The sequence below is a fragment of the Danio rerio genome, chromosome 17, assembly GCF_049306965.1.
Source record: "Danio rerio strain Tuebingen ecotype United States chromosome 17, GRCz12tu, whole genome shotgun sequence".
In the NCBI taxonomy this organism is placed as follows: Eukaryota; Metazoa; Chordata; class Actinopteri; order Cypriniformes; family Danionidae; genus Danio; species Danio rerio.
In genome coordinates, this window is record NC_133192.1 from 23269729 (window position 1) to 23280914 (window position 11186).

At 35.4% G+C, this 11186-nt stretch overlaps 1 protein-coding gene across 2 annotated transcripts; it reads right to left on the reverse strand.

The window, feature by feature from the left end:
• Positions 1-2394: 2394 nt before the first annotated feature.
• Positions 2395-8327, reverse strand: LOC110437703 (scavenger receptor cysteine-rich domain-containing protein DMBT1). Of its 2 annotated transcripts, XM_017351806.4 has the most exons (15): positions 7770-8327; positions 7631-7660; positions 7488-7532; positions 7087-7185; positions 6915-6953; positions 6650-6751; positions 6456-6518; positions 5138-5236; positions 4876-4908; positions 4626-4776; positions 4165-4376; positions 3787-3962; positions 3256-3647; positions 2856-3112; positions 2395-2573 (listed from the first exon to the last, which is right to left on the reverse strand). In XM_017351806.4, exons 1-15 carry the CDS (start codon positions 7810-7812, stop codon positions 2533-2535), a joined length of 1782 nt encoding a protein of 593 aa, XP_017207295.3. In that variant the 5' UTR covers positions 7813-8327; the 3' UTR covers positions 2395-2532. The 2 variants fall into 2 exon arrangements, with proteins under 2 accessions (XP_017207295.3, XP_073784576.1); XM_073928475.1 differs by lacking the exons at positions 6456-6518; positions 6650-6751 and having other exon boundaries at positions 7770-7843.
• Positions 8328-11186: the final 2859 nt, after the last annotated feature.

Genomic DNA, 11186 nt, shown 5'->3' on the forward strand with positions numbered 1-11186 from the left:
TTTATAATGTATTTAAGAATTATTAGAGGAGATTTCTAAATATATTTTAACTTAATTAAAGTGGTTTTGAACAGCACTGCCACATCATTATTTTTGCTGTATAAAATGTGTCAACTATTGTTTGCATTACCATTATTTGTATTGCAGTCTCTAAACACATTACTATCAAAAACTTTGTAAATACAACAGATGCGTTATTTCCACAGTTAGCATAGTTAGAGTATCCAGGATATTGATATGGCATTTGTCCACCCAGTGAAATAGGAATATACCTAATAATACTGTATAAATACAACAAAATCGTAGAATAATCATATTATGGTTATATGGTTTATAAACATATTTTTTTAACAAATACAAATTTAATTAAATTTTATGCATATAACAGACCACTTTACTTCAAACCATCTAGGTATTAAAATGATCTTTGTTTTTAATGTCACATTTGAATATTTTTGTCTTTTAAATTAATAATATTAATAATAATAATAATAATAATAATAATAATAATAATAATAATAATTTTATTTATATAGTGCCTTTCCATAACTCTAGGACACTTTACAAAGAATGCGACAATAGGAGATGGTACAAGCAAATAAAAAATACACATACAGGAAGTCAAATACAAAAGCAAGACCTAAGAGACAAATAAGCAGAGTGCAGGTGGATCAAATAAAGTGGTCAGTTTAGCAGACCAGAAGTGAAGCATTCACAAAATAAGTGAGTTTTAAGTAAGGATTTGAATTCAGAGATATTATTAGCAGAACGGAGTGAGCGTTGTAGAGAGTTCCAGAGTTTGGGTGCAATAACACTAAATGATCTGCCCCCCATTGAAGAGAGGCAGTACCGAGGGACAGCAAAAAGGCCAAAGTCAGAGAAGCGTAATGAGCGTGTTGGGGTGTAGGGGACAAGCATGTTGCAAAGATAAGAGGGAGCTAGGATATTTAGTTATTTAAAAGCAAGGAGGAGAATTTTAAATTTAATGCGGTATGCAACTATGAGATAATAGAGTTCATACAAGATTGGGGTTATATGAGCAGAACGTTTGGTATGAGTGAGTATTCTAGCCGCAGAGTTTTGAATATACTGTAATCTGGAGATGAGTATGGTTGTCAACCGAAGGAGAGCTTTTGCATTAAGTTTTTGTTTTGTTTGGGAAATCCACCAGCACAACACATTTGTTTTTTCGTTTTAAACAGCAGTGGGTCTGTCTATGTAGGCTGGCAGGTGTGGTGAACTTCTACTGAACCAGTGTGGTCTCAGTTTGGTCTTTTCACTTGACCACATGTCTACTTTCATAAAGTATTTATTGTATTTAGCTCAAGTGTTCAAGTGAACCTGGAGACTGCATGTTTAGAACTTTTTATTAACCAATGCAGCACTTAAATGCAAACAATCAATATACCAAAAAATAATTTGAATATAAAGTAAAAGATCATTTTCCATTAAGACCTTTTGTAGGGTGGCACGGTGGATCAGTGGTTAGCACTGTCGACTAGCAAGAAGATCACTTGTTCCAGTCCTGGCTGGGCAAATTAGAATTTCTGTGTGGAGTTTGTATGTTCTCCCCACGTGGGTTTCCTCCTTGTGCTCCGGTTTACCCCACAATCCAAAAACATGCACTATAGGTGAATTGGGTAAACTAAATTGGCCGTAGTGTGTGAGTGCTTGAATTTCAGAGTGTATGGATGTTTCCCATTACTGGGTTGAGGCTGGAAGGGCATGTGCTGCATAAAACATATGCTGGATAAGTTGGCGGTTTATCAGCAACCCCTGATAAATAAAGGACCAAGCTGAAGGAAAATGAGAGAATAAACGAATGACATTTTCTTCTCTAAACATATCAAAACGTAAAATTTGATTAGTAATATGCATTGCTAAGCACTTTATTGAAAGGACTTTTTCAGTATTTAGATGTTTTGGAGTACTTAGATTCCAGATTTTTGATTAGTTGCATCTCAGCTAAATATTCTCATATCCTAATAAAGAGCACACTAATGTAAATACCATGTATTTAGCTTACATTGATGTATACTGTAAATCTCAATTTAAAAAAAGAAGAAAATTTTGGTTTTGTGGTCCAGGGTCACATATGTGGTATTTAATGAAACTCAAGCCTAAATAGGAAAGACATCTTGACTTCTTGATATGCGACACATGTAACTTCTTGATCCTGAACACAATGAATGATGGGACACCGGGTCCCAAATACCAATTCACAGCAAAGCCATAATATATGTAGTAGATTTTTGAAAATCGCAGTGTAATATTTTTATTAAGGCTGATAAGATAATTATGCAAAATATTATAATTTTTATAGGTTCTATTTATAAGATTTTATTCACGCTTAAAATTTCTAAATTCATAAATCACAGAGACCAACGACAAAGATTGCAGTTTAGAAATGCTTTATTGAATTATAATAAGAAATTGCCTTAAGATTCATTTGCTGGGTGGTTAATAGGGATTAACATTAAAGATTATGTCATTGATTGAGAAGATGATCTGGGTCACTCCCTCTATTCCAGATCATTCCTTAGACTTCTCTGATTCCACACCATGTCTTCGTCCTTGACAAAGAAATACATTGAAAGTGATAAGTAAAAGGTTCAGACCTGAAAGTGTTTTCTCCTATAAATGTATGTCTTTATTTACCCCTTTATTAACCAATACCAATAAACCTAAATGAGGTTAAATGAGTATTTTTTTCCTACTATGCAAGTTAAATTATACTGTGTGATTACCAACATCCTTCTCCTCCAAGAAAGAAAGTCAGAGCGCTTTGGAGGTACTTGAGGGTGAGTAATTAGTGAATTTTATTATTTATTTAACTATAAAAGCATTAATTTTACCTGCACTCTGACCCCTGAGTTTAATCGGGCCCAACGTCACAGTACTGGAGTTGTAGGAGCTGCCAAGGGATCTCTTGCGCCGATATTGGCAACCTTTACGGCAGCGAGAGTTGTAATCATTGTCAGGGCAGATGATCACCTTACACTGCAGGTGCACATAGGCATGAGTCTGGAGGAACTTAAAAGCCCGGAAACTGAACTGAGCATATTGATCCACGCCATTGATATACGATTGAAATGTGCTGTCTCTGGGACATCTACAAAAACAAAAGAAGAGAAATTTAGTTTGAACAACAGTGAAACTTTATTAGTGCAAACTTGTACAACTTTTATTCCGGGATTCCCGTCACCTATGATAACATATTTGAGGGAGTAACATTTGAGAATGAACAAGACTCACCCATTACGCAGCAGGTCATAGGAATGATCTTTAAAGTCATTTGGATTTGGAGATGCTACGCAAGTCTCCAAGAAGAGATCCAGGCTTGCATCAAATCTGGTTAGCTTGACTTGAACAAACAGATCGTCATTCAGGAACACTTCATATGGAGAGTCGTAAATCTGCTGGTTGAACTTTCTGGAGGTGTAGAAGGCCATGCTGGCATTGAAGCGGCCCGTTCCTGTGATGTTGCCATTGGGGATTTCTTTGGCCTCGTAGAAGATCTGCACAATAGTGTCCGGCTCCATTCGGCAGCCCACACTCAGAAGAAACTCTGACTGACGAGTGATTACACCCGACTGAGAAGGAGATGCCCGCACATTGTTGGTGTAGGACACAAAACTGTTCATCATCTAAAGGGAAAGAGAGACGGAGAGTGGGTGATGTTGTGTGGCAAACACGGCTCTCAACAACGCACACATTTATCAAACTGAAAAAGCAAATTCAAGCATTAAAAGCTGATGAGAAGCTGTCGAGACACATAGATCACACCTTTTTGGCGGTTCCACATGTGTTGAGGGGGAATCTGAACACAACTTCAGTGCTGCTAATGTTTGGTCTGCAGAGACGGTCATCCACATAAAGGTCATTTCCACTAAATCCCAATGAGTTCAGATAAGACCTTCGAAGAACAATGACCATGTTGTCTGAGGAACAATCCACACGACCTGCAATACAGAGTTTAATTAACTTCAATGAAACTGAATTTAATCAAAGATGTTGCAATTTCTTACTTGTAAAGATGTAAGTAAGTTTCTTTTGTTAATCAAAAACTTCAATTCGGTCAGAAAAGAGTTGGAACACATGTGACAGCTGCTCATTGAAGACAGTATAAAAACATAAATTCTCACACAGGGCACCTTACTATACCTTGATCTGCAGTCAGAGAGCTGGTGAAATGGGCCTTGAACCCATGGCTGACACTAGTGTAGTCACTCCTGAAAACAACAGTCAAGTATCGTGAGGAAGAGTGAAATGCCTGATGTGTGGTCTCATTTGAGCAGACCTTTCCCAACTGTTGATGACCAGTGGAAGAGCCGTCATAAATGGTAATGTAGTCACAGTCACAGCAGCGCTCCAGTCTGAAAGAAACAGGCATAACTGATCCAAAAACAGACTTTTCACGCAGTCAAATACTAATGAAGCTTTTGGAATTAGTTCCACCTGCAGGTTGGTAGTGGTACTGCACAAATAAACATTAATTGCACTATTTCTACAGTACACAATATTTTAATAATACTTGATATATAATGTTAATATAGACTTATATATAATCTGAATTATAGTTCAAAGATTTTGTTTTTATCAACTTTTAGATGGCAAATGCTTACTGCACATCAGCAAATGTCAAGAAGATCCTCTGTCCTTGCTGAGCAGAAAGATACCACACACAGTAGGCATTGTCATGGTAATAGCTTGGGTAGTTTGGAGTGGAAAACATCCCAGCACCATACAGATGTCCTCCACACTTAGGGTGAGTAACTATAATACAAAGATATGTGTTTAATCTTAGGATAGAAGTGGTATGTTCATTTATTATTAGTGAATAGTGATTACAAAAAAAAAAACTACTTGCATTACCTGGATTATTTGTTGTGTATGATGGGCAATACCCTGAACACAAATAAGAAAAGTAAAACTAGTTAAGTAGAAACCAGAGGTGACATGTACAGTAAATGTATTTTGTGCTTTTAATAATAATAATGATAATAACAACAACAACAATAATAATAATAATAATAAAAAAATTAACAATATATATTGTTATTATAAATATATTATTTAATTAAATTTATGTTACACTGAGTTTTTAAGTTGCTGCATCTGTTTTTAAAGAACTTACAGTGATAGTCAGGGCAACAGTTGTTGTAATACCGACAGTCCAAGTTGCACGAGCAGCTGCTGAAGTTGTATCCACAATTATACATGCAGGAGGGAAAACCTTGTAAAGAGAAACAGGGGAATTAGCCTTTTGCTAAGATCAAAGATGCTGTCAGTGTGACAGACAGAAAAAAAGTAGGGAGGAACAGATTTATGTCAAATTTTACACATTTATGTCAATACTTGTGTGATGGAATCATTGTTGTGTCAGATATTGTTGTGTGTAGTTACTATACTCATTCGTTCATTCATTCATTCATTCATTCATTTTCTTTTTGGCTTAGTTTCTTTATTAATCTGGGGTCGCCACAGCAGAATGAACAGCCAACTTACCCAGCATATGTTTTAGGCAGTGGATGCCCATCCAGCAGCAACCCATCACTGGGAAACATCCATAGACACTCATTCACACACATACAGTACCCTACGGCTAATTTTAGCTTAACCAATTCACCTATACTGCATATCTTTGGACCTGTGTGGGAAACTGGAGCACACTGAGGAAACCCACGCCCACATGGGGAGAACATGCAAACTCCACACAGAAATGCCAAATGACCCAGCCGAAGCTCAAAGCAACCTTCTTGCTTTGAGGCGATCGAGCTACCCACTGTGACGCCCATGTTACTATACTCATACACAATTATCTATAGACTTATTACTGTCCTAAAGAACATTGCTGAATTCATCCAAACCATTTAATGGCATTAATCTCATTAGTGTCACTGAGGTTGTGTTCACACTTATAGTTCGATTCTCCTACTTTCATGGGTTGGGACCATCCACACTGTCAAACAATCAGTTAAGGACGTGCAAAGAGCTTATAAAATGGATCCACGTGAATCAAAACAGCACCAGGAATTCTAGTCACACACACACACACAAAATTGCTGCAAAGAAACACATAACTGATTTGCATGTCAAACCGTACTAGAAAACCGGAGCACCCGGAGAAAACCCACACAAACATGGGGAGAGCATACAAACTCCTTACAGAAATGCCAACTGACCCAGTTGGGGCTCTAATTAGTGACCTTCTTTCTGTGAGGTGATCGTGCTATCCACTGTGCCAACGTGTCGCTGTGGTCAGTGTTGCATTCATACAGTAAATGCTTTGAAAGAAGAGTGACTGCCTTTTAAGTGGTCTCAGTCTGGTTTTTGGTGCACAACAAGTTAGAATAACAACATTCAGACTTACAGTATTCAAATAAGTTTTACTCTAGCCGAAAATGTTGCCAAATGTGAACGCAGTCTTAAACTGAACTGAATTCGAGCAGCACCTGTTGTATCTGGCCAGTAAGTGTCTGGTTCTGCCGTTGAGTAAGTTGTTGCTGAGCAGTAGGCTGCGAAAAGAGAAGAGAATAAAGCAGGAGTAAAAGCAATAACACAACAAAAATCCATTTAATCACAGGAACTATAGTATGAACACTGCAGGGAAAAAATGTATTTAGTATTTTATCTGAAAGTATCTCACTGTCATAGTCAGGGCAACAATCCCTGTGGGTCTGGCAACTAGAATCACATCCGCAGAGAGGAAGTAATGCTCCACAGTTATTCTTGCAGGAATGTTCGCCAGCTATTAATTGTACACATAATTTGAAAGAACAAATTTGAGAAATGACTATAATAATTCCCATTTATTGTCATTATACAGTTAGGTCAGGGTATTGTCAACTAGTTGGCAACCAGAGGAGTTATTGTATCAGTTAGATGTACAAATAGGAAATTTGTAGGTGCACCTGTCGTGTCCGGCCATTCGGTGGTCATATAGCAATGATCTGTATAAAGGTAAGACATGAAGCTACATTAGATGAACATGAATTGCATGTATGGAATTACAAAAATGTGTGCAATACAATAGAGATTTGTGTCTAAAATCTATCTTATAGTTTCTGCTCGAGGAGAACTCACTGTCGTAGTCAGGGCAACAGTCGCCATAGGTGTGACAGTTGTAGCGGCATGAACAGCTGCCGAGGTTGTATCCACAGTTGTATCTGCAGGAGGGCAAAGCTAGAAGACAGGAAAATATATAATATCCACAATGCAATAAATGAATGTATGACTATATAAATCATTTATTTGTGAGAATCAGAAATTATGTATTGTATTGTAAATTCTATAATTGTATTGTTCTTCGTGGCTTGTCCCTTTTATTCTCACAGTTCTGTGATGACATAATAACTAGTAATGCTGTTAGTGTTCTGACACAATACAATTTATAAATGATCCTCACGTAATAGTAATTTAATTACCATTAAATGCTTAATATATTTTAAATATGAAACATAGATAGAAAGACAGATAGTACATACGTGTAGTGATTGTCTCGTCAGTGGAATACCACCAGTCATAGTCTGCTATAAAAAAAAAAGGTGAATTGATTATTCCATTTGTTAAAATATGCATATGCATAACTCCTGTGACAATATATAATATAAAATAATAATATGCTTACCTGTTGTCCAGTATGACTGAGCAGCATTTGCTGTAATGTGACAAAAACAAATGACTGTTAAATATGTCTTTTCGTGCATTGATGTATTTATATTATTATATTTATATATACCTTCATTGCCTATGAATAATATTCTTACCATAAAAGCCAATTAGAAGCAGAAGAATATTCAGAGCTTCCATCTTTCTCTTCTGACCAAGCTTGGCTTCACAATTTTAATCATCACTTATATACTCAAAATCACACTAAGAATTATTTCCTTATGACGCAATATCCTGGATCCTTTGCTGGGAATAGGTTGTGAAGTAGCATAAATCGTGTAAAAGTCGCAGCTGTATGTGGATGTATTTGTTGACACAGTTGTGTCAATTTAAATGGCCCAATGATCATAGATTACACTGCCAACAGTATAGGTTAATTAAACATTTGCACAAATTGTCTACTAAATTTTTGATAATAGTAAAATTCTACCCATTTATAAATATGACATTTGAATTCAGGAATGGAAATAAATATGCAGTTTTTGTAATTTAATTTTACTGAGTTCTTATCATTATACACATTAAAGCTGATATGAACAGAAGATAAATGCAATTCCTTTCAGACACTTTCTGAAGCACTAGCTGTGCTAAAGGTTTTTTTTTTTTTTTGCTTACACTATGGTCATTTAAAATGATAATAGAACAAATTGTAATTCTAATAGGCATTAGATGAATAGTTGTTTATATGTTATTTAAATAGAAACTTACGTTATATAAATGATTTTATGTTCTCATTTCTTTTTTTGCATAAAACTACTTGCATTTTTCGCTAAAGTTTATACACATATAGTTCATGCAAATACAGTTGCACACATACTAGAGAAACTACATGATCTTTTGTCTTAATTATGTTTTATTATTAAAAATGTTCTCATATTTAATTTTTCATTTAATGTTTTTAAACTTGGATTTTTACATTTATTTGTTTATTACTATTTATTTAAAATATTTAAATGCTTATAAAGTTTTGCAGCTAAAAGTATATATATGCACACACACACACACACACACACACACACACACATACACACACACGCACACACACACACACACACATACACACACACACACACACACACACACACACTCGTTGGTGTGGGTTTCCTTGGGTGCTCCGGTTTCCTGTACAGGCCAAAGACATTTGGTAAAGGTGATTTGGGTAAGCTAAATTGTCCATAGTGTGTGAGTGTGAATGAGTGTGTGTGGATGTTTCCCAGACATGGGTTGCAGCTGGAAGGGCATCTGCTGCGTACAACATGTGCTGGATAAGTTGGCAGTTCATTCCGTGCGACCAAAAAGGTCAAAATTATTAGCCCCTTTAAGCAATGTTTGTTTGTTTAAATTCAACACAAACAAATTGTTTGCAACAGTTCTGCATGCAACACTTTTTTCAGTGTAGTTAACTTAATTAACCTAGTTAAGCCTTTAAATGTCACTTTAAGCTGTAAAGAAGTATCTTAAAAATATATCTAGTCTAATATTATTTACTTTTATCATGGCAAAGATAAAATAAATCAGTTATTAGAAGTAAGTTATTAAAACTATTATGTTTGGAAATGTGTTGGAAAAAATCTGCTCTCTGTTAAACAGTAATTGGGGAAACAAATAAACAGGGGGTTAATAATTCAGGTGGTTTAATAACTCTGAGTTCAACTGTATATCATAAAAAACTAGAATCATGGAAAACACACAGCTGACTATGTTGTTAAATAGATCCTGTTGTCAATTGACTGATAAAATCTGCCTCAAATTTGCATTTATGATATGATCAAATGATCACGCAGCTGCACTTCCCTGAGAACAACTGACAAGTGACTCATTCTTGTATTTAATATTCAATATTGATAATGCACATATTAACATTTGTTTTACATATTGTGTACATCATATTATACGGTTTTGGAATACATATGAAAACTCAATCTTTCATTCACTTTCTTTTTGGCTTACTCCCTCTATTAATCTGGGGTTGCCACAGCGGAATGAACTGCCAACTTATTCAGCATATGTTTTATGTAATACAGAATTTCTGAATTTAGAACTTTAAATTTTCCACGGAACAAAGATTCACCTTCAGATTTCAGATTTTTGTATACATACATAAATAGCCTAATTGACAGATTCTAATTTATCTATTTATTCTATATATCTATTTAAGGTTTGCTGTCTGTCAAGAGTCTGTGTATTAGTAGCACGTATATACAGTTGAAGTCAGAATTATTAGCCCCGTTTATTTTTTTCCCATAATTTCTGTTTGACAGAGAGATTTTTTCAACACATTTTTAAACATAACAGTTTTAATAACCAATAACTGATTTATTTTATCTTTGCCATGATGACAGTAAATAATATTTGACTAGATATTTTTTAAACCACTTCTATTCAGCTTAAAGTGACATTTAAAGGCTTAACTAGGTTCATTAGTTTAACTAGGCAGGTTAGGGTAATTAGGCATGTTATTGTATAATGATGGTTTGTTCTGGAGACAATCCAAAACAAATTTAGCTTATAGGGGCTAATAATTCATTCTTTAATTCAATTTGGACTTTTTGTCTCTTTATTAATCCAGGGTCACCACAGCGAAATGAACCGCCAACTTATCTAACACATTTTTTACGCAGCGGATGCCCTTCTTGCCGCAACCCATCTCTGGGAAACATTCATACACACTCATACACATACACTACAGACAATTCGGTCTACCCAATTCACCTATACCGCAGTAATTGGGGAAACACGTTCTCCCAACGTTCGCGTGGGTTTCCTCAGGGTGCCTCGGTTTCCCCCACAAGTCCAAAGACATGCGGTGCAGGTGAATTGAATAAGCTAAATTGGCCATAGTGTATGTGTGTGTGAATGAGTGTGCATGTTTCCCAGTACTGGGTTGCAGCTGGATGGGCATCTGCTGTGTAAAACATATGCTGGATAAGTTAGTTGTGGCTGTTGTGGCAACCTCTGATGAATAAAGGGAAGTAAGCCGAAGGAAAATGAATATTTATGTTAAGTATTATGTCTGTTTCATTCCTTCATTCGTTGCTTGCTTAACAATTCTGGAAAATTACTTCATATTAAAACAGGACATTTTGCCATCTTTATATGGACTTATTTGAGAGTGATAGGTCAGCAAGCATCATTTGATTGGCAAACAATACTACTACACCAAACATATGATTTTCCATGAGCATGTTTTTTAATTACTTTAGAATTTTTACATTTTTGTAGACAATTAAGGCTCTTTTTTTCTGAAAGATGCTTTGATTCAAGCTATTTTACTACTTTGGTCTTCATTTATTTACATTATGTTAATTGTTATGAGGGTTAATGATGATAAATCAGGGGGAAAGAACATTATATCTAAGTTAATTGACTCGTTTATTCGAGCACAGTTTATTCTTTGGTTGCTTAATGTGGCTGCTAATATTCCAAATTTGCTCCTTTTTCCTTAGTACTGTTTAATTACTTGGCTAGTAATTACTCTTTTGTAAAGATATTTTTATACTGATTACATTTTATCC

Bases quoted from the DNA above. Each gene is read 5' to 3' on its own strand.
- LOC110437703 (XM_017351806.4), bottom strand. From the start codon at position 7,812: ATGGAAGCTCTGAATATTCTTCTGCTTCTAATTGGCTTTTATG. The intron at 7,533-7,630 runs GTAAGCATATTA...TTTTTTTTATAG, and splicing joins TCAGTCATACTGGACAACAG to CAGACTATGACTGGTGGTAT. The intron at 4,377-4,625 runs GTAAGCATTTGC...TGTTTCTTTCAG, and splicing joins TTGACATTTGCTGATGTGCA to ACTGGAGCGCTGCTGTGACT.